Source organism: Melospiza melodia, chromosome Z (assembly GCF_035770615.1).
Source record: "Melospiza melodia melodia isolate bMelMel2 chromosome Z, bMelMel2.pri, whole genome shotgun sequence".
NCBI classification, from domain to species: domain Eukaryota; kingdom Metazoa; phylum Chordata; class Aves; order Passeriformes; family Passerellidae; genus Melospiza; species Melospiza melodia.
Genome location: NC_086226.1, coordinates 2,337,304 through 2,361,008, shown reverse-complemented (window position 1 = coordinate 2,361,008; position 23,705 = coordinate 2,337,304). Strand labels below are relative to the sequence as shown.

Genomic DNA, 23,705 nt, shown 5'->3' with positions numbered 1-23,705 from the left:
GGAACCCCACCTCCTGCTTTTTATATAGCAAACATTTGTGCCTTCAGATGCTGCTGGGGCTCTGGGAGCTCATGGTTTGCTGATTACCAAAATTCACTTTCCCTCAGATAGCCTGACACCTGCAAATAGCACCTGTACAGGTTTTTTTGATGGATGACTTTACATTTAGCTGTATAAAATACTTTTTTTTTTTTTTGGTGTTTGGTTAGAGTTTTCCTTTATATGTTATTACAGCAGGGCTTAGCAGCACTAACTCATGCCAGGACCTCATGCAGAAATGTAAAGTAAGAGCTATTTCCACATCAAGGAACTGACGTTTCCCTCGTACTTTAAACACAGCTCTGTCTCTCCTGGAGTGACATGTACCTATAAAGTTTGGGATATTAAATTTAATAGGGAACAGGCTTCCAGGATCTTTGATTTTTAGCCACAGACTTCTTATTCACGGAGCGTAAAAGGGGAATTTCCAGGACACAGCGTGGCAGGACTCACCGTAGCTGGGGTTTTCCCAAACCCGAGTTCAAGTCAGTTCAGTGCAGAGGACTGCTGAGCTGCCCTGACCTGTGCCAGCATCCACTGCACCTCTCACAGCTCCACACCAGCCTTGGACCCTGAGCCCAGATGCTGCCCTGGGTGCAAGCAGGTGACTCAAACCAGAGCACACTGATGGTCTCAACTCCAAAATCCTTTAGAAAGCTGATTAAATGAAGAGGTCCAGTGGGGACAGGGAACTTGTAGGGGCTCCACAGGTGCAGTCGTTCCCCCACTGTGCTTTGGATGTGGGGCTGAGCTCTTGGGCTCAGGATGGGGATTTAAGAGTGGTTTACAGGGGATTTGCTAGCGTTGTTCTGGCACTGCACCCAGCACACCCACCTCCTAGGAGCAGTCTGCTCTCTCTTAAGAGATAATCCTCATTTTTTCTTTTTGTACCTTAGCAGTTGTGAGAGGCTCCTGTATTCTGTGTAATGTCACTTGAAAGAGGAACCAGCTGCTGAGCTTTCACTGCCTTCTGGGGTGAGGAGGGACATTTTGTGGTGTGGCTTCTGAGCCATCTGTAAAATCTCAAGGGGGACTACACATTATACTGTCTTCCCTGAGTGTCAGGTGCTGCACAAGTTACCCTCCTGGCACTCTAAGGGTTTCATGCAGGCTGGTAAATCCCCTACCTGATATGGGATTACAGGATTTAAGATAAAGCCCAGAGGGTGACCTGAAACATGCCATCGTCAACCAATCCCTTTGCAAGGGGGTGTCCCATGTCCTGACTCCCTGCCAAAATCTTCTGGCTTAGGGGCTGATTTGCCAGAGAGCCAGGAAAGAAGAAAGGCTGGGCTGCCAAACATCTCTCATCCAAACTGATGTGCTGTTCCTAGAAATGCTGACATATTCCACCTGTCTCCCAAACCTGCTCGCCTCCCCACAAACCACTGCCACTCACCCTGCACTCTGTGGACATGATGGATGGGAATCTCCCAGCCCTGGGCTTAAGATGCAGATAAATAAATCCTCCAGGAAAACCCAGCTGGTTATTACAGTCCCATTTGAAACAAGGGGTGTGTGGGTGGGGAATTGATGCGTGCAAAACAGAGGCGGATGGGGATTGATGCAGAATAACCCGCCCAGAGCAGCCTCCTCTGTGTTTCCAGGGTAGGTTTCAAAGTCTGTTCCAATCTGTCCCTGGAGGGGAGGTTTAAAGCAGGTCAGGCAAACAATGCCTTCCAAAAAAATGGAATCTCTCCCCTGTTTGCTGATAGTGGGAGAACGGGATGGAAAGCCCTCCCTGGAAACCCCTTTGTGGGGATACAACATGTGTGGGAGAGGAAAGGGCCAAGACCACCACACAGGTCCTCACCCAAAAGCTGCTGTGGAGGGAGGGGATGTGGAGGCTGGCACAGGGCTGGGGTGCTGTGGTTTCCAAGGCTGTGGATGATCCCAGGATCCCGAGTGCCCATGGGGCATGGCCATACACAGGGACTCTGCTCCTGCCTGAGCCCCTCCTGTGTGTGCTGGGCTGGTGCTCAGCTCCTGCAGGGGTGAGACCGGGGGTGATCACAAAACCTTTTGCTTAAACATGGATCAGAGTCAGCTGAGGGCATTGGCTCTTCCCACTGACTCCCTCTCTGGGTTAAAGCTCCATGAGGAGTTCAGACCCCTAAGGTTTGGCAGTTTTTGGATGGGGCTGTCACAGCATTAAGAAGCTCCATGAACAATGCAGAGCAGCCCCCAAGACCCTGCCAGGCCCTTGCACTATCTGGCTGGATTTTTTTTTCCCCCCCCATGGCTTTGGCTTTTTGCCTGTTTCTGGATGTCCCACATATCATTACCAGTAGGAGGGAGCTGCTGCAAACCTCCCTGGCCAGTCATTAGGAGCAGTTAAGAGTGTTTTAAAGGCAGGTGTTGAGCACTTCCAGATGCCTGGGGAAGGCTTTGGACACTGTGAAAGCAAGGAAACATTGGAAACACAAGTATTGAATTTCCTTTTCCAAACAACTGGCTGCAGCCTATCACTGCCTGTCAAAGTTGAAGGCACAAGTCAGCACGTTTTTGCATTCCCAAGGGCAGAGATAGGGATTGCTCCAAATGCTTCCCCATTGCAGGGAGAGCCAAGTAATAGGCCGCTGTCATGCCAGGATTTTTTATTCCTTATTTTTAAATAGGGGAATTCCTTCCCCTGGTTAGTTACCACGTTTCCAGGTTGGGGATTCATTCACATAGTCGTATCACCCTGCCAGCAATATAAAACCACAAAAGTTGAGCTTTATTGGCTCCCTTGGCCAAAGGGGACTCAGACCCACTCCACTTCCTTTTCAACATTTTTATTTTTTAATTTGAGATAACTGGCCAGACCCTGGAGAGGAGCCTTTGAGCCCAGATGTCTTTCCACAAATTGGGAATACTCAAACTTTTTTGGTATTTTCCAATGCAGAGCAGTGCAGAACAGGCTTGGGTTGCACGCAGGATGGAATGGTGGTGAGGGAGAAGGGGTGGCTGAGCACACAGAGTTGGGCTGATGGGCAAAGTTCAGGTACCAGCCAAACCTTCTCTGCCCTTGGAATTGCTGGAATTTTGCTTGGACATAAGCCCTGCAGCCCAAAAAAGCCTGTGGGACCTGCAGCGTTACTCCTGCTTTCAGCATGGGAGTTGTGGTCAAGTGATTCCTATCAGTTGTTCCTTCCCCAGCACCTTCAGACCCAACAGGAAGGAGAAACATTATTTAAAGCACCATTCTCAGAGGGGCTTTTCAACACCTCCAAAGCCAAAATTCCTCCAGGGCTTGCTCCTGGCAGGTGGGCAGGGCTGAGCCTAAACCCAGGAGAAACAGGGCAACCTGGGGAGAATTTGCTGTGCTGGGTGAGAAACACCATGCCAGGCTGTAGAAACATCATGCCATCCCTCTAGACATTCCAGAGCCTGGGAGAAGAGGAATGAAACTGGGACCACTAAATCCCAGAAAACGTTTTCTCCCAGTGCAATGTGGCTTTTTTTTTTTTTTTTCTTTTAATGTGATGATCCAAAAATCTCAAATACACCCTCGAATTCAACACTGAGAATAAGGCTATAATTAAAACACAGTGAGAAGTATAAAAGCAAAAAGACAGCTTTAAGTGTAGCAACGCTGCTGAAGTGTTTCTCCTTCCTCCTTGGAAAATATTGCTGGATTCAACACGTTGCTGTGAAACATCAGCTTCAACAAAACTTTTTTTCCCCACTGAAGCTAGTGGGAAAGAGTTGCAGGAAAAAAACTCTCATCCAGTGGTGTATGAACAGCTGTCTCCCTCCTGTGATGGGTCCAGGCTGCCTGGCTGTATCCCATCCCTCATTCTTGCTGGCTCCCATCCCCAGCACTCAGCACCTCTTCGGTCTTGGTGTAAATAGAGGTGGGGGGTCGGAACTAGATGATCTTTAAGTCCCTTCCAACCCTTAACTATCTATGATTTTGTGTAAATATGCTGATTAACGCTGGTCACTGCCAGCTGTAAATCACAAAATCACTGCTTATCCTGAGTTGGAAGGGACCCATAGGGATCACCGAGTGCAGCTCTGAGCCCTGTGCTGAACTGCCTTAAGAATCAGACCATGTGCTGGGTTTTGATTTTTTTGTGGAATGCTGAGCTTAGGCCCTGGTAGGGTCCCACCTCATCTTTTTTTTGGTGTATTGATGCTGCACGTGGTTTCCCTGCTGTGCTCTGTGTTAGGCACCCTGAGACACACCAGCTCGTGTCACAGCAATTAATGAGAGGCTTCATTAGTGCGAGGGGATGTTGACTGGGGGCTGTACAAGCAGGCAGGGGCACTGTGCAGGCTCTGAGGTCTGTGTTTTTGAGGATTTTGGGAAAAGCTCAGCTGTGTTCTGCCCGCACAGAGGCACAGTGCAAAGAGGGCGGCTGTGACTACCAAAGAATTAATCAGCACTGGGGAGCCCATCTGAGCCCCTTTCCCCTGAATTCCTTTGAAGCACTTTTCCATCAGGTGTGAAAGACTCTGACCAGGAGATGATAAACCTCCAGAACCTCAAGCTGGCACCCAGGACACAAATATGCTCCACCAGCCACCACAGACCAGCCTTTCATCCTGACTCCTTGCTGGCACAGCACCACCTCAACAAGTAAATAAGGCATATTTAAATAGTCTTTATCCATTTATTGCATCTCCCAGCCACAGATTTGGGGGTCCTTTACCACTTCCCTGGCACTAGACCAGTGGGATGGCAGGCTGTACCCTGGAGCTGGCAGCCCATTATTTTTAGCATGGTTTTTGGCTTCTTGCATCTTGCCCCAGCAGAGCAGCAAAGCAGGTCAAGTGTCTAAAAAACAAGTAATATAAGGAGTGGCTGAGGGAGCTGGGAAGGGGCTGAGCCTGGAGCAAAGGAGGCTCAGGGGGGCCCTTGTGGCTCTGCACAGCTCCTGACAGGAGGGGACAGCCGGGGGGTCGGGCTGTGCTCCAGGGAACAGGGACAGGACAAGGAAAAAGGTGCCAGAGGAGATTCAGACAGGATATTAGAGTTTTTCTTTGTCGCTGCTGGAGTGGGTCAGGCATTGGAATAAGTTGCTCAGGGAGGTGGAACCATCACCATCTCTGGAAGTGTCTGAGAGGTGTCTGGATGTGACATTTGGAATGGTTATGTGTGGTGCTGGGTTAATGCCTGGACCCAGTGATCCTGATGGTCTTTTTCAGCCTTGATTGGATTCTGTGATTCTCAGTTTCACTGGATGAAATGAGAAAGCTGTTGGCAAAGGTGCTGAAAGTGAGACAGATTCCTTCCTGCCTGATAGATTTCACTTAAATTCTTTCCTCTTCCTTCATCCTCACCCAGAAGTCAGCTGTCCTGTAACAGCAGTGAGACAGCATCTCCCTCTGCCAGACCACTCAACCTTTATGCAGCTGAATACCTTTAATTTGGTCGGGGGGTTATCTATTTCATGTTTTATTTTCCATGGCAGGGGGGTTGTAACTAGGTGATCTTTAGGGTCCCTTCCAACCCAAGCCATTCAATTGTTCTGTGATTGTCACACCACATTTCCTATCAGTAAGTGAATTTTCACTCATTTCATAAGGGTATGGTCACAAACAATTTGAAGGCATTAACACGTGTGTGATGACCCCAGGCAATGAGGAGCTTGTTTGTAGACACAGCGCGAGTCCCCTGTGGTGTCCTTCTCCATGTGCCACCTGGAGCTGGAGCTGCTCCCATGATTTTGGCCTTTACTCACTGCATGCTGTCAGGGCCCATGCAAATTTCCCACCGTGTTGCTGGCTCCAAGGGGAATTTTAATGCACATCCAGGGAAGGGAGCTGCAGGCTCCTGGGCTGGTAAAAGCCTGGCAGGCTCTCCTGGTGCTTAGAGAGGCACCGCAAGGGCTCCTGTTGAGGGGCTTATCTGCCTGCCCAGTGCCGGACAAGGGGTCACTGGGGGTCTAATCAGGACAAAGTGGGTGAGACAACCAGGCTCCATCCCCCAGCCTGGCTGATTACAACAGCAGCTCGTCCTCAGCTGTAAAAGCTGTCAGTGAGTGAAGCCAGGGCTCTCCAGGAGCTGCCACCTCCCTCTGCCATGATGGGACCTGGATGTGAACCAGCCCCAGCCTCCCTGACACCCCCAGCCCCCACGTGCAGACCACAGGGGCCTCAATGAGCAGCCCAGGTTGCCTTACCCAGGGGAGATGTTCACATGCTTTGCAGGTAGCTTAACAGCATGAGACAGATTTTGTTTTTCCCTCGAAGGCGGCTGGGCTCCCTGGCTCCAGCTGTCTGCTCGAGACACCTATCCCAGCTCCTTTGTCCCTTACCAGGAGCCTGATTGCATCGAGTGCTATAGCCTGAGGAAGGGAGGTGGAAATAAATAGTTCTGCTTTCTGGGTTTTTTTTTTTTTTTCTAAAAGCCTGTAGCATCCCCTGTCTGGCTGCAGGGATTACCCAGAGGCTTTGCATCTCAGAGATGGGTCAGTGTTGGACTGAGCACACAGATCCCTTGAGCCTTTCAGGTTGAAATACTGGTGGGTGGATAAATATGCATGTGCCTAGATGAAGTCAAACCCTGACTGATGCTAAAGGAGAATCCCCAGTGGCAGAATCACCTAGGACCAGACCAGTGTATTTCTGTGACTCAACGTCACTTACCAACCTGCCAAAATTTATAATTCACAGGGTTCACCCGGGGGTGCAAAGGGAGCGTTCCTGCTAATGAAAAAATGTCTGTGCTGCTTTGGATAATGTATGGAAACAATAAATATAACTGTAGAACAGAGGGAGAAAAGGAAAAAAACCCTAAGCAGCAGCAGTGGAAGTGAGAAAGAGGTGGTGAGGGGGATGTGCTGAGTTTCCCTGCGGGTTTCTGCCGCGCTCGACGCCTGTGAGAGCGAAGGGTGGAAATAGCAGCGAGCAGCCGAGCAGGTTCCGCTGTCCACAGGCCTGCATCATCTGCTGCTTTCTAAAAACTAATTTGTACCTTCCTCAGTCTGAGGCTGAAGGCTGTGATGCTTCCAGCTGAGTGTTTTGGGTGCTTTGTAGATTGTTGTTCAGCAGCCTTCCCCGTGGGCTGGTGGAGGATTGTCTGCACAGTGCAGGTGGGGATGTGGTTTGGCAGGGGGATTGGCACGGCTGGATTGGACTTTATGATCTGCGAGGGCTTTTCCAACCCAAACGATTCTATTATTGTATTTTATGGTGCTAAATTATTCTGCGAGGCTGTGGCATCAAGGAGGTGATTTTGCCCCTCTGCCACACTCAGGTGAGAGCTGCCTCCAGCTCTGGGGTGCCCAGCACTGCAAGGACAGGGATCTGTTGGAGCCAGTCCAGAGAAAGCCACTAAGATTATCAGATAGAGATGGACCACCTCTGCTATGAATAAAGGCTGAGAGAATAGGGATTGTTCAGCCTGGGAATGAGAAGGCTTTGGAATGACCTCATTCCCTTCCAGTTACTGAAGGGAACCTGCAGGAAAGAGCCTGGTGTGACAGGACAAGTGGGAATGGCTTCAAATTGAAAGAAAGTAGGTTTCGATTAGATATTAGGAGGAAATTCTTTCCTGTGAGGGTGGTGAGGCCCTGGCATGTGTTGCACAGAGAAGCTGTGGGGGCCCCATCCCTGGCAGTGTCCCAGGCCAGGCTGGATGGGGCTTGGAGCAACCTGGGATAGTGGAAGATGACCCTGCCCATGGCAGGGGAATTGGAACTAGACGACCTTCAAAGACTTCTTCCAGGCCAAACCATTCTGTGATTGTGTGATTGTGTGATTGCAGACCTGGGTATCTGTGGGGTGTACTGCAGGCTGTAGAGACCCAGAGCAGTGGGTATCACACAGACCCAGCTCCATAGCAGGTTTTCAGTATCACAGTGTGAAGCTGCAGCTTCACAGCAGCCGAGGAGAGCCAGGCCAGCTGGGGCAGCCGCTGACCACACTCGTGGTCTGTCAGTGGCAGGAATCACCCAAGTACTGATCCTCCACCTGTTGACCCCTGGTGCTGAACTTGGCTTTAGGATGCCATCAAAGGAGCTGAGAGGGACTGGAAGCAGCAACCAGCAGAGCATTGCACAAGGCAGGGAGATGTTGGTGGTGGTCACCCAAAGGCATCCCTGGCTATATGGCCCTACACCATCACAAAATGCCACAGCCTCTTTTGGGTCAGACTTGTCCCTAGTTAGGCCAGAGAACCACCCAGCTCTCTTTTCCACCCCACAGACAGCTGTCTGGCCCAAGACATGATTCATTTCTCCAGCAGATCCTGTCTCAGTATCCATGTATTATCACAAATTCTGAGGCTTGCAAAGCACCTTTTAGAGCTGGATTATCTAGATTCAGGCATTAGCTATCTCTGTGGCTCAGCTGAGCATAAGGCAACAAGTGCTGTCCAGGCTGGGAGCTTAGGTGGGTGTGTGGGCATCTGGGGGCATTTTGAGGACATTTGGCCTCAACCTGTGAAAGGAAAACTGCCCAAAACTGGAGCAAATAATCACCTGCTTTGCTGACACAGATGTGATGCATTGCTCATCTCAGAGCTGCTGATCTGATGTTGCTCTGAGCTGTCATCATCTGCTACAGCAACAGCATTTAAATGAAAGGAAGCACCATCAGGACAACAAAATGGTTTTTGGCTGGTGGGCAGCCTGACAGTATCCCAGGTAAATCAGTTCTCTACAGCTCCAGACAGGGGCAGCTGGAATTACTCAAGGCACCAGGAGCATGCCAGTGAGCCTCATGGAAGGGGCTGGTTCTCTCATTCCAACCAGCAGGTTGGGCACAGCAAAAGGTGTTTCCAGGCTGGCCTTGGGTCAAAAGCCTCTCTAGGGCTGGTGAGGACTTTATTTTGCCTCTGTGGACTTCCCTGAAAATCTTCCCTAGAGATATTAAAGAGCTGGACAAAATTCTGAGTAATGTGTTCTAGGGGCCCTGCCTGAGCAGGAGGAGTGGACTAGGTGAACTCTGGTGGTCCTTTCAACCTTAATTCTGGGATTTTGTGATTGTCTCCTGGGCTGGAGAAGGCAAGTGTTTGGACATGGAGGGTAAGCCATAAAAACATCCAAAGATCTGGCTAATCTCTCTTCCTCCAAAATCCAAGTATCCCAATGGAGGAGGAGAATCCTTCTATGGTATGGGGACAAAAACTTGAGTTCATTAAGCTGAAAGAAAGTCTCTGCCTTGCTGATTCCAGAGCAACATTGTCTTCACGTGGGCACCACTGGGCAGGTGATGGGGAACTAGGATCCTGGAGCATGATAGGCACACTTTGCATCCTCATTGTCTTTGCTGTGTATGTGTGCCCAAAGCTTGGCTAATGGAAGTGTCAGCTCTGCCCTTGCAGTGGGGAGTGAAAACAAAAGCTGGAATGTGGTATCAGGACTCGGTTTTAGTCATGGATTAGTCTCTGCTGTGGCAGACATTGCTATCCAGGCAAAAAGCAGATTAAATCCGTGAGTTCAATTTTCTTGCAGTATCTTATGGGCAATGCTTATGCTTGTTGGTGTCAATGCAAGTGTGATCTAGGACCACACTTGTGGCTTGGAAAAGAGGGAGAAGACTTTGTGCTATCAAAGTAATCACTAACAGAGCTTCTGGATCTCCACAACCCCCTGAAAGCAGGGGGCAGCCAGGTGGGGATCAGGCTCTGCCCCCAGGGAACAAGGGATGGGATGAGAGGAAACGGCCTTGAACTGTTCCAGGAGAGGTTTAGGTTGAATATTGGGAAAAATTTCTTCACAGAAAGTGTGGTCTGGCTCTGGGGTAGGCATTCAGGGAAGTGGTGGAGTCCTCACTTCTGGAAGTGTTCAATAGTCATGTGAATGTGGCACCTGAGGGCAAGGGTTGAACACGACGACTCTGGGTTAATGAACTCTCTGATCCTAGAGAACTCTTCCAACCTTAACAATACTGGGATTCCCTGACACTGCTAACATGTGAACCTCTGTGGAATTCAAAGGGATGAGTGCCTGCTTTTGGTGTTGATTGTGGTGAGCTACCTGGACAAGGATGCTCAGCTCATGTTTGCAGGGTGACACTGCATTTACCTTGTGTACACCAGACCAAAACGTGGGCTGGGAAAGCAACCCCCACCAGGGCCTTTTGCATCTAGATGCAATGAGCAGGAGAAGGTAAACTCAAAAATAACTAACTTTAAAATGTAATCTTCTGTTTTGAGCTGTTATTTGTTTGCCAGGGCTTTCTGGGGCTCACCAGCACCCTGCTTAGTGAGGACTGGCTCTTTGTTTTGCAGACTGGCTTGGTTATGCCAGCAGTGTAATTGGATAACTGCTAATAAGCATAGGATTGCTGAAGTATTCCCCAAAGTCTTTGCTTTGCTGTAAAAATCCTCATCAGCAATTGGATTAGTTGAAGAGAATGAACAATTACTACGTAGGGTAATGTGTTATGTTAAGACAAATTGATGGGTTTTATTTAATCATATGGTCTCGGTCACATCTTGACGGTGTTATTCCAATGAAGAGAAATGCATCACTGCATCAGTAGGCACTAGCAAAAAATACTGAAAAATGCTTTATTTAATTAATTAGTTCCTACAGATAAGGCTAATTGACTCTGTACCAGAACAAAATGAGTTAGGCTTTTGCTTTCAGATAGGTTAGCTCTGTGTATCTTCCTGCACACATACCACAGATAAAGTTTGTGTGTTCTGGACCTTGGGAAAGTGCATGACTGAGTTCCTCTCAAGGACTCTCTTTGTATGAGAAGCAAAATCCAAATCAAAACCATGACCAGCTGATCTGCCCACCTGGTGCTCTCTAGTTCCCCATGGCTCTGGCATCAAAGGCCCTCCAGAGATTTAACTGAATTAAGGGTTCCCACAACTCAGTAAAAGCTGGGAATCAAGGGCTGAGGTTACACCAGGCATCGAGAGACAAGAGAGTCACAGGAGATGAGAGACAGGCTTTCTCTGCTTCACTTACGTGCTAGAGAATGTGTCCCAGGAAATGTGGGGGAGTCTCGCTGGGTTTCACTGTCTGGTATGGCCCTAAGGCATTTTTGTCTGGAATTCAGCTGAACCTCAGCGTGGTGGCACAGATTGGAGTGTTGGTGTGTGCAGAGGGTGTGACATTTTCACCTGCTCTCATACCTTGTCTCCAGGCCTGCACAATGGCTCACCTGTGACCTGCTGCAGCCTGCGGGAGCACACGGCCATCAGAGGCTGAGCAATTCACCACGAGTTCCTCACAGCAGCCAGGAGGCTTCTCCTCGCAATTCCCTCCAGGAATGGGCCAGGGAAGGGCAGGATCCCCATTATTATGCAGCCTTTACCTCTTTGTGGTGAATTTGGGCCAGGCCACCAGCAACAAATACAGCTTGCAGGGAAACAGGGTATGTGAGTGGCTCCTTGGCCTGGGTTTGCAGCTCTGTCATTGAGGAGCAGCAGGTCTGATCCCACCACCTCTGGCTTTAATTAATATCGTGGCCGAATCATGCCGTGATCTGACAGCAGGGGAAATTATCACCTCAAGAAGCACTGCTGTGGGTGGCACATATTGTGTAACCTGCTCTCTCTCGGAGGGGCACTGTGGAGGATTAGTTTGCATTTAAGAGGTGCTGTGTGTAATTATGCACAGTTTTGCAAACCTATCCATTTCTGACAGGCTCTCTCCTGTTGTTTCTCCTGCTGGCATCTGGCTTGCTCAGGACTCCCTGAGCTGCTGTGATGGACTGGCCCTGCCTGCCAGGGAGATGTGAGGCATTTGGGTGAAGAAGGCATGATGTACATGCTTGTGCTTTGGGATGAAATACTTTCTCTTGGTGCTGTTGTTCTGGGATGTTTTGTACCAATCACAAAGATTAAAACAGAGAGGAGAAGATGGGGTGCTCAAAACACTGTAAAAAGGCAGGTGTCCCATCCTGAGGCTATCCTTAGCAAAGAGGCATCTCTAATAGCCTCGCTGGAGTCCCATCCTTCATTTCTGAATTGACTCTTTCCCCAGTTAAAGAGCCAGAAGTTTTGCATAGCGCCTGTAAATGCTCCAGGAATGTAGGAATTAACAGGCCAGACTGGGCCTAGGGCCTGTCCAAGGGATCTTGAGCAAGGTGCAAGCCAGTGCCAGATGTTTTGCAAAACGCCTCCACTATGGATATCTTTCACACCTCATTTCTCCCTCATTCCCATCAGCTTCATGGCTGATCCCATAGCATTCCATGCAATGTTTCCAGCAGCTGCTCTCTCCCTGCTTGCAGCCCATGAGGACGGGTTGTTGCAGGATCTCAGCAAACACACAGGGCCTCCATCCCTGCTCTCAGAGGGGGAAGTTGTCTCACTCATGTCCTGAAGTCAGTGTGAGGAAGATTTTTAGAGCAGAGATTATTTCCTTGCCTATGAGACAGTTTTAGAGAGGCAAGGAAATGACTTGCAGGAAAAGTCTGCAATTCAGGGAAAACACTCAAAACTTGTGTGAGATAATATATAGAACCCAAATATTTTAGAAAATGGGTTTTGTTGTTTATTTCCTTTTCTAGAGTGTTTGAGTCTATATCATAGAATGGTTTGTATTGGAAAGGACCTTTAAAAATCATCTAGTCCAACCCCACAGCCATGGGCAAGGACATCTCTCACCTAGACAAAATTGCTCCAAAACTCATCCAACCTGGCCTCAAACACTTCCAAAGAGGATGCATCCATGTCTTTTTTGGGAAATCTGTGCCAGGGCCTCACCACCCCCAGCACAAAAAATGTCTTCCTCTTATCTAGGCTAAGTGTCCTCTCTTTTTGTTTAAAACCATCACTCCCTTTTCTATCTCTGAAGGCTCTTTTAAGACTTTTTTTTCCTTTTCTGTTTTAGACAGGAAAGCCAAAACAAGCTCAAAGCAGTTTTCATCAGCATACACTTCAACTTGGAGCCAAAACAGGACTTTGAACCCAAACCTACGTTTTGGCTCCAGCATTTTCTTGGATAAGAAACACCATTAGTCAAAACTAGCACTTTTTCTTGTAATCAGCTTTAACTTGTTCCCTTTTACTTGTGTTTTTTTTACAAACGTTTGGCAAGTGGAGAGTGACAGCTGTTTGTCCAACTCTTTTCCTGGGTGGTGCTCTGCCCTGATCACTGCTCGCCCCTATGACCTCTGTGTACGGTTATTTATTGTTGTGGTGTTGTTGTGGGTCTCAGGACAAGGTGGGAAATGAGAATTGACTCCCAAGTACTCAGAAGGTTGATTTATTATTTTTGATATTATATTATATGATATATGATATATATGATATATATGATATATATGATATATGATATATGATATGATATTATAAGAAAATTATATACTAAAACTGTTCTAAAGAAAGAGAAAGGAGACATCAGAAGGTTAGCCAAGAATGATAATAAAAACCCGTGACAGACTCAGAGAGCCCGACACAGCTGCGATTGGCTATTAATTGAAAACTATTCACATGTTGGGTAAGCAATTCTCCAAATCACATTCCAAAGGAGCAAAACACGGAGAAGCTGAAGCTTCTTAGGAGAAAAAAGCTGAAGCTTCTCAGGAGGAAACATCCCGGCGGAGAGATTTTTCAGAAAATACATCAGTGACCGCCGCGCTCTTCTCTTCCAGGTGCTCCCTTTCAAAGGTCTCAGCATCCCCATGCTACCTCCTGCCGGCACTTCCACCTGGGTCCCCAGCCTCAGCTCTCGGCCGATTTCGCCCTGCCTCACGCGGTGCAGCCGCAGCCGGGGCTGGCTCCCCACATGGCCCCCGCGCACCAGCACAGCGGCGCCCTGCACCAGCCCCTGCCGCCCGTGCCCGCCCTGCCCTTCCAGGACGTGGCCGGGCCCTCCTTCCTACCTCAGGCGCTTCACCAGCAATACCTCCTCCAGCAGCAGCTCCTCGAGGCGCAGCACCGCCGGCTCATGCCCCATCCCAGGTAAGGGCATCCCCAGGGATGTGGAGAGGCCGCGCTGACCGCGCGTTGCCTGCGGAGCCACAGCCGCGCTGGTGGGGTTGGGTTTTCCTCTCCAGCTCACCTGTGTGCGCTGAAAAATGCATCCACCTGAAGGGCAGGCTGCACCTGAAGGTGCGCCCTTCCTGTGGGGATCCTGCTGTGCCCATCTGGTGTGTCCCATTATTGTCACTCCTGGGAGAATCACGGTGGTGTTGCTGGGGGCCTTCCCAGTCTCTGCGTGCGTGAGCTGCATCCTCACAGCTGCTGTTTCAAACCCGTGCATGCCCACCTGCCTCATCAGGTCATACACATGGAGGTCGTGCTGCTCAGGGCTGCTCAGGGTTTCTGTCTCTGTGAGGGAATGATGCCACTGACCTGCAGCACACTCTGTCATTGAGAGCATCCTAAATCCACACTGAGCTGACAAACACAGAGAGAATTGCTGTAACTCAGCAGAGATGGAAATGGATGCCTGGCCTTGTCTTGATTGTGTTTCTCGAGAGAGGAGTGATTTTTTTTGGAAACATATGGAAGCTATTTGTGGGTTGTACCCATGGATCAAGAATCAGAGGATGAGACTTTGCAATGATGCTTCATTTGGAAAGAATGCTATGGATAGAAAACCCTTTCTTTCCATGTCCTTTCTGTCTGAAAATTGTGTGTTCTTCTCATCATTGTTTTGTTATGCATAAACTGGATTTTAGGTGGATTTAATGATTAGCTAATAATTGGGTAGCAAGTATGTTCCAGGCAGAGAAATTGATGATACAAGTGTTTATCTCTTAGTCATAAGCTGAATTCAAATAAAAGCACAGAGCACAATTCCATGCAGAACCTGCTTTGGTAAATGCTGTCAGTGTTGTATTTGCAAGTGGGCTGTAGTGTAGAAGAAGGCAGGAACCTCTTGCCCAGTCCCAGTGCTTGTGTCTGAAAGCTGCAGTGGAGCAGGATGTCAGAACCCTTACAGGCATGAGGCAGGAGGTCCCAGTAATGGGAATATGAGTTATGCCTTTGAGAGTGAAGCTCTGAACTGAGGCTGCACGAAAAGTTATTTACCTGGCAGTCTCCCCTGCTCCATTTGCCCTATTTTTTTTCTGAAGACTTTCTTTCTGATGGTTCTACTGGTCAGCAAGCAAAGGGTAGGAGCCTGTCTGTAATGCAAATCCTGCTTGTGCATCCTCCTTATCTCTTGCCAAATGTGGACACTGATCCAGCTCTTCCCCTGAGTAGTTTAAACAAGCAATAATCATGAGACTCAAATCCCTAGAAAAAAACCTTGCTGTATTTTCTAGCACTTTCTTTTCCCTGCCTGCAATGGCAGCAGAGCAGAGGGAGAAGGACCTGGAACCCAGCCTGGCCTGTCCATCATCCAAAGAAATGCTGGCAAAGGCCAGTGAGGGTAAATTCTGCTTTCAGTCACTCGTGAGTAATCTGGTTATGAATGAGGTTCCCCAGGAGTTTATGGACTGCACAGGAGACGAGACAACCTGCAGCTTCTTTATGATGATGGATCACAGCTGGAGCAGGGGCACATTTTACTTTGTGTGTTGTTTATGGGGCTGACTGCAGCAGAAAAGGAAATAGTGCAAACTGCACAGAGCTGCTGAGAAGTTTTTTGGCTTCCATTCCTTCTCTGCACATTGCCAGCAAATAGCATCTCCTGCAAACTGAGCATATGTGGGTGCCACAGGGCCTGAGAGTGGATTGCTCTGTGATGGCCGTGAGGGAACAACAGCCCAGGGCTCCCCTTCCATTTACACCTGCCTGGAGTGCTTGGCTTTGGACACCTGTCCACAAGCCCAGCCTTTGGGGGGTGCCCGTGGGTGCCTGTGCTGCAGTGGAGCTGCAGTGCCCAGGTGTGCCTGACCCTGCCTGTTGCTGCTCTCCTCCCGCAGGCGGGCCCAAGAGCGCATGTCTGTCCAGCCTCACCGCCTACACCCCAGCTTCGACTTCAGCCACCAACTGCAGACTCCACAACCCATAGGCCCCCAGCCCAGGTACCTGGCAGAGGGCACGGACTGGTGAGTGATCCCCATTTCACTGCTGCACCCAATGAGGTGTTTAAAAAGTCCTGGGAAGGCTGCGGGTTTTGGGGAATGCCACCAGGGATCGCGGTGTTGGCGAAAGCTAAGGAGCCAGCTCAGTGGTTGTGGTGTGGGGAGAGTGCAATGGGAAAACTCATCTCTGACATGTCTGTGAGAGTGTGAAAGCCTCCTGTATAAACAAATCATTGGATCATTTAGGTTGGAAAAGCTTTCTAAGACTGTGAAGACCAACCATTCCCCAGCACAGCCAAGTCCACCACTGACCCATGTCCTCAAGTGCCACATCTGTATGGATTTTAAATCCCTCCAGGAGGGGGGACTCCAGCATTGCCCTGGGCAGCAGTGCCAGGGCTGGACAGCTCCTTGGATGAAGAGATTTTCCCTAACAGGCAATCTGAACTTCCACTGGCAGAACTTGAGGCAATTCCCTCTCCTCCTGTCCCTTGTACCCTGGGAGCAGATCCTGTTCCCTGCCAGCTGTCCCCTCTTGTCAGGGAGCTGTGCAGAGCCACAAGGTCCCCCCTGAGCCTCCTTTTCTCCAGGCTGAGCCCCATTCCAGCTCCCTGAGTTGCTCTTCATTAGATTTGTGCTCCATTCCCTTCCCCAGCTCCATTGACCCCCTTTAGGCACACTCCATTGTTGTTGCTTGTAACTTTTCACCTACAGATTAATAGTGAAGCCAAACATTAATTCTCCCAAGTTGCTCTTTGTGCTGTAGGGCACAGAGGGTGTTTTTTTCCTGTAGACCACTGTCTGCCTGAACTAGACCCTTTGCTGTCCTTCAGGCACTCAAAACCCAGTCGCCATAATAGTTTCTGTGGTCCAAATTAGGGAGCACCTTACTAGCCTGCCATGCAGGGTGGTATGAATGGAGATTTGTTCATCATTCTCCAATTGCAGTGTTTAATACCCTGGAAAAGCTTTGCAAGTTCATTTCATTTTCAGAGCAGGTTGAGAGCCCTTGAACAGTTAATAAAGTATGGTAACCTGGTCAAAAGAATAAGAAAATAAAAACATTCTTCTGAGTAGCTGCTTGTAAGCTGAGCAAAGTCCATTCTGTGCACTGAATGGAAAAAATAGCATGTGAACTTGTAATTAAAGTCAATCGCAATGTGTTTTCACAAGAGGACTGGAATAAAATGGCACAGGAAGTCTTAATGATGGCATTTCCTAACATCTGAGCACTCCACTCTGCAAATGAAAAGTCCTTTTAACCCAGGGTTGTTGCTTTTTCCCCCCCTTCAGTGCATAATACACAATCTAAAATATGACCACATCCTTCTGCAATTTTCTTCTCAGGTGTTCCCATTATTGGCACTCCTGTGGGCTGAATGTGGTCGGGATGACATTTTTCGGATTGGTTTGCAAAGCAGTTCATGTACCATCTGGATAGAGCAATTCTTTCTGCCTCTCTTTCAGCTCAGAGTGCTTAATTATGATCATTAGAAGTATCTGATAAAGCATCACTAAGTGCCTTCCCCCTTCCCTCCTTTCCTCCCCTCTGTTGCTCCATAGCCTTATGAACCCCAGGGAGTGGGGGTGACAGGAGCCATACACGGGGAGCATATGTTTGGGTGACTCACTTTCCCTTGGGGCACACAAAGAGTTTTGTCCAGAGACAAATACAAAAGCTCCCCTCTAATGTGTTACCCCTGGATGAGCAGCAGCAGCAGGGTTTTCTCAGAGGCTGCTGGTGGTGGGTGCTGCCACAGGAGGTGCAAGTGGGGATGGAGAAAAGATCTGAGGGTGTATCAGACAGTCCAACCCCAACTGAAATCTTCTGGTGAAGAATAAACTAGCTCCCACTTGGTTCCTTAAATCTGCACACATATGCAGTGATGACCATCCTACCTGTTTTATCTGGTGTTTGTCCTTCACTCCTTGGCTATTTGTTGGCAGCCCATTTACCACAAGCATCACAACTCTTGGACCTTGCACCTGAGCACCAGGATGCTGTACACTTGTTCCTGTACCATGGGCTAGAAAGTGATGGTTAGTTCCATTCCCCTTCAGCAAGTGTGCTCTGCTTCTTCAGCTCCAAACCCTGGGAAAACACTGTTACGTGCCATGTTCTTCTTTGGACACATCTGTAGACCCAAAGCATCACCTCAGGAACCTCAAGATCTGATTTTAAGTCTCTAGATGCACAAAGAGTTCAGCAGTCCTGTTACTGCAGTTACCTGTGCAGTTTAATAATGACCATTCACCTTTGAGAGATGTTCTCAGTCCTTGATTTCAAAGCACTCCATGAGTTACCACATCTATTTCATAGACAGGGAACATGGGGAGGCAGAGAGAAAGTGGATCAAGGTCATGCATCAAGAAGGTGTCAGGGCTGAGAATGGACCCAAAGCCTCTTGATTTCCAATTGACCCCTACATAACCTGGCAAGAACCTTAAGCAATTGGATAAATATCCAAAATTGGGACACAGGAGCTGGAAAGTGCCAAGACCTGTGGATTCTCCCCTTGGTTGTGTTCCTGCCAGTTGCCGGCTGTGTTTCATCCTCTGCCAGGTGTTGTCTGTCTAGCACATGGCTAACACAGGGCCAGCAAAGGTAGTCCCTCTCCTGGCCTCAATGTAGAATCATAGAGTTACAGAATATCCTGAGTTGGAAGGGACCATGAGGGTCATTGCATTCAGCTTGGTTTGGGTACTAGGGAGTTCTAGAGCATTGCTGCTGCTGCCTGGTGCACAGGCTGTTCTGGATGAAGGGTTTCTGCATCTACTGTCCCTTCAGTTCCCCATCCTCTGGTTGGTGCAAGCAGTTTCACAGCTGCTGGGAGACACATCTGGGCTGCTCCCAAGGAGGTGTGGTACCCACTGCTGCTGTCCACTGTGAAGGGGAGGAGAAGTTGGAGGCTGAAATGGGAAGCCACCCTTTAATTAGCTTTTCTTTGGGAAATGTGAAGACAGTTGTTATTAGCGCAACGGATTTTGAAATGATGATAAAGTGAATGATGTTCAAAGCACTCGTTTGCCAAGAGACTCTCAGGCTGGAGAGAATGGGGATCAGCTAATTGGATTAGAGATGGAAATGCTGCGTGGTGTGGTAGTGGTGGGGTTGTAGTTTGTGTGTTGGGTTGAGCAGAGCTGTGATGTTTGATGGCATTTGGTTATGACAAGTCCAGGGATTCAGTTGGGTTAGCTTTGTGGAGGATGACAGTACTCAGATTCACCAAGCTGAGCTGCATCTCTGCTCACCTGGGCCAGGCTGTGTTCAGGCAAGCAGGGCCACCAGGGATGTCTTGCTCTGTTGGTGTTTGCCCTCTAGTTTTGTTTCATCCTCTCCTCCAGCTGCCTCATCCATGGGCTTTTCATTTCCATTTCTTAAAACCTTAAAATTTTTTTTTGCAAAAATCGTGGTTCTGGAGTTCACAGAATCATAGAATTCCAGAATGGTTTGGGTTGGACAGTACCGCAAAGATCATCTTGTTCCACCCCCTGCCATGTGCAGGGACACCTTCCACTGTCCCAGGCTGCTCCAAGCCCCATCCAACCTGGCCTGGGACACTGCCAGGGATCCAGGGGCAGCCACAGCTGCTCTGGGCACCCTGGGCCAGGGCCTGCCCACCCTCACACCTCAAAGCCTCCCTACCCTGAGGCTGGATTCAGGAAAGGCACAGTGTCCTTTGACTCCCCAAGTCCTGCCATGATCTGGGCTGGACTCTAAGGAGAGCACAGGCACACCAAAAACCTCACAGACAGCGCCCATCCAGCTTCTAAAAGCTACCAGAAGCTTCTGAAGCCACAATTTTTGAGTCCCTTGAGTAATTAACTTCATTCCTGCAAAACATTCAAGGCAAACTGTAATAGTTTGCAGCACTGGAAGATCCTGGTCTGACAGGTTGAGTTGCTGAGCCTGGGTATCCTTTTGAGCCACCAAAATGCTCTTGCTCTGAAATTAGCAGGGTGCATCTGCACGACTCTTGACCCCAAATCACTCAAATGCTACCTGGCACAGAAAAAACCCCTTACTCCTTCATGGTGGCCTGGTGGGTGACTCCCCAAACCGGAGGAAACTCCCTTCCAAGCCAAGCCATGCCAGGCTGAGGAGCAGCCCAGAGCTCAGCAGGGAGGTTTCCTGCTGCAGTCCCCTGGAGCACAGCCAGGCACTCAGAGCCACATGTCCCTCCTGGTGCCCACAGGGAGGGCATAGAAACAACCCCTCACTCCAAGACTCCCCAAAACAGAGGAAGCTCCCTGTCAAGCCAAGCTGTACCACCTCTCCAGCCTGAGGAGCAGCCCAGAGCTCAGCAGGGAGGTTTCCCAGAGTGGGGTCTGGTGTGCTGCAGTCGCCTGGAGCACAGCCAGGCACTCACACCCACGTGTCCCTCCTGGTGCCCACAGGGACCTCAGCGTGGACGCGGGGCTGACCCACGCCCAGTTCCAGGTCCGGCCGGTGCCCCAGCCCTATCAGCATTACCTGGCCACTCCTCGGGTGCACCACTTCCCCAGAAGCACATCCTCAACCCAGGTGGTAAGTGAAACGCTCTTACTGAGAAATGTTTTATGCATTGTCTGCCAGAAAGCAGTCAAAATAAAGGCTGTTATCTTTCTATCACCTGTCTCCTGCAAATCCCACTTATCTCCGGCCGTGGGAGGGAGTGTCTGAATGGATAATGTTGCATCACTGCACTGGCTTAGAGAAAGAAAAGAAAAGCTTCAGCTGTTCTGGAAGGATTCGGTCCATTGCTTGCAGCACCACGTTCACAAGCTGGTCTGCAAAACATGGGCAGGATGTGAGAGACTCAGCAGTTAATATTAATAATATAATTAACACTGGAAGAAACTGTGATCTCCCGGGACTTTTTGTGTGCTGAAGGACTGGCAGTGGGTGACTGCCTTCCCTGGTGTCAGCCCCCAGGACCATCCCTCATCAATCATTGCTCTCTACGTCAGCTCTGATGCCACCTGTAAAGGTTTTCATGACCTCTTGCACAGGTGGAAGTGGGATTGATGAGAAGACAGGCTGACTGGGGTAATTTTCTACCCCTTCTCTTAGCAGGGTGCTGTATTTGGAGCTAAGTCAAGCCAAGCACTGCTAATCCTTAAAACACCCCCAGAAATCCCATGAGGACACTTTTCCCTTATGCTGTGTCAGACCCTGACACCTGTGTACTAAAGCAAGCCTTAAAAAAAACCCAATCAAAGCTTGAATGAACAGAAATCCACCCATTTAAATGAAATAAAATTTCATTGTAATCTAATCCATGTTGGGGGTTTGGAACTACAATGCTGTGGATGATATAGGAATTATTATAACAGTTTATTTTGAAGGAGTTGCACGTTCTTAGATATTTCTAGGAAATGTATTCGATAAAACCTCATTTTTTTGTTATCAAGAGGCTTAAATTGGTGAAAATGTCAATCTACTCTTTCAATTTGAATTTTTCAAGCATTAGATTTACATCAGGGCACACAAAGGTTTTCTGTAGGCAAGTATACAGGTGGCTTTATTTTTCTCCCTCACTTTTTCAGGTTGTTCATGAAATCAGAAATTACCCTTACCCTCAGCTTCAGCTGCTTGCTCTTCAGGGACTGAACCCAAGCAGACACACATCCGCTGTGCGGGAGAGCTATGAAGTACGTATCTGGGGACTGGAATTATTCATTTTTAAAGGGCTGTGAATTTATGCAAGATCTGCTATAGAGCTGTAAGACAGTTTTTTGTGGTGTGGCAGTTGCGTTGAGCCTTTCATCAATTTTAGTAATAGCTGGGAAGTGATGGAGTTGAGTTTGGTTAAAGATGGTTTACTCCAAGGTGCCTGGGTCTGGCTTGGGTTGGCTCTGGCTCCTTTCATTTATGAACAAAGTGCTCCAGATCTATGGGGCTTTCTTTCCCAGCCTGTCAGATGAAGCTCAAATCCCACCCTAATTTGTGAAATATTGGATATCCAGCTCTTTGCCTCTACCTCTTAGTTATTACCCCAAGTGCCAGGGATCAGATCCATCATTACAGCATGGTTGATTTGGGGTTGATGGCCATTCCCACTGAGCAGAGGACAGGAGGGAGCCTCAGTTGCCAGCAGGTATGGCTGCGTGGTGGGAGCAGTGGGGATGGCACGTTGCTGATGTTCCTGTGCCGCAGGAGCTGCTGCAGCTGGAGGACAGGCTGGGCAGCGTGAGCCGGGGCGCCGTCCAGAACACCATCGAGAGATTCACCTTCCCCCACAAGTACAAGAAGGTGAGTGCCCCAGAGCACAGCACGGCTGCCAGCCCCTCTCACTCGGCCAGGGGCTGCGGGCACGAGCAGGCAGCAGGAAGGACTTTGGTGGGTCACAGTCCCACTGCAGCAGGGGTGCTGCAACTTCTGGCGGGGCTCCCGGGGGCGGGAGCGGTGGCGTAGCTCAGCTGCCTGTTTCTCACTTCTAGGCTAGGAAGCTGCGGGCCAAATTTTCAAAAGGGTCTCAACCTTCTCCCACCACCCAGCGGGTGCAATTTTCCCCCTGTCTGCACCTGGTAAGAAAGTGCACACCACCAAGGGGGCTTGGTGCATGCAAACCCGCCCCGTTCTGCATGCCAGCGGCGCTGCCCCGTGAGGGCTCTGTGTCCAGGGAGCCTTCTTCTCCCCTGGCTTCAGCAAGGGTGTCTCCTCTGTTGAAGCTGACCTCCCCACCCATGAGGAAATGGGCACATTTTTGGGTTGTGCTCAGTAGAAATTGGGAAGAATGCTTGTCTGGGTCGTCGTTCCTGGTGTCGGTCACTCCTGGCTGGAGGGTAGGGATGTCGCATTGCCCAGGTTGGAAGTGAGGTAACTCCTGCTGCACTTGTCTCTCATTACATCTCCAGGAAAAGGATATGAATAGCAATGGATGTGTGGGGGAAGAGAAAAAGGGGCAGCTGACATGCTATGCACAGCCCTGTGGTGCAGCATGGGACTGGGCCAGTGGCCAAGCTGGCGTGGGGCACAGTGGCTGCCCTTCCTGGCAGTGGTGGCACCATGAGATTTGGGGTCTCCCCAAGGAGAAGCCTCCAGCAAAGGAGACCATGGGGCCGTCCCCACTGCAAGGAAGTGGTGGGGGGCTGTATTAGGGCAGCAGAGGACAGGCTGCTCCTTGGGCACTGCCACCAGCCTCACTGCCACCAGCCTCAGAGGAGACGTGCCAGCCTGCAGCATGCTGGTGCCACACGCATCTCGCTGGCTGTTTTGGCTGGGCTGGCTTCCCCGAGCTGGAGGATCTGGCTGATAGATGGAGATCTCATTATTTATCTTCCTGCAACTGCCCAGGCTTGGGAGAGCATTAGAAGGGCACGGTCTAACCAAATGTCTTTATAATCTTGCTGCAGAGAAGACCACAGGAAGGCAAAGCTGAGCAAGACAATGGCGAGGAGTCAGATACCGACGAGAAATGCACAATCTGTCTGTCCATGCTTGAAGATGGAGAGGACGTCAGGTGAGATCCTTCCATCCCCTCCTCTGATTCTCAGTGCCACCTGAGTTGTGTTTATTTGGATTAATGTCTCTGTTCTTGTCCTGGGAAACTCACCTGGGCTGTTGTGGGGTCTGGGAACCCAAATGCTTTGCTGATGGACATTGATATGGCAGGAGGAGCCTTGCTGCAGCACGGGGCCAGGTTTTTATAGTATTCCCTGGGTTTGGATCATCTGCTTCCAGGCTGTGCCAGCTGGCCAGGTGGCAAAGTGTCAGAGAAGGGTAGGTTAGACTGATCTCTGACAACCATCTGCAGCTTGGGGTCATCAACACCTGAGCCTGACAGATGACCAAAGTATGATAAAAAGCAGTGTTGGTGAGAAGTCCAGGAGAGCTGGGCTTGTGTCCAAGACACAGCTGCTTT

At 49.5% G+C, this 23,705-nt stretch overlaps 1 protein-coding gene across 1 annotated transcript in view; it reads left to right on the top strand.

Annotated features, from left to right (window-relative positions):
- The window catches only part of ARK2C (arkadia (RNF111) C-terminal like ring finger ubiquitin ligase 2C), a 55,264-nt gene that overhangs the window by 25,992 nt on the left and 5,567 nt on the right, over positions 1 to 23,705 (top strand). Inside the window, exons 2-7 of the mRNA XM_063180185.1 lie at positions 13,534 to 13,843; positions 15,757 to 15,882; positions 20,257 to 20,386; positions 21,388 to 21,492; positions 21,998 to 22,093; positions 23,197 to 23,303. Of these exons, the coding sequence (XP_063036255.1) occupies positions 13,534 to 13,843; positions 15,757 to 15,882; positions 20,257 to 20,386; positions 21,388 to 21,492; positions 21,998 to 22,093; positions 23,197 to 23,303 (874 nt within the window). The remainder of the gene's footprint in view (positions 1 to 13,533; positions 13,844 to 15,756; positions 15,883 to 20,256; positions 20,387 to 21,387; positions 21,493 to 21,997; positions 22,094 to 23,196; positions 23,304 to 23,705) is intronic.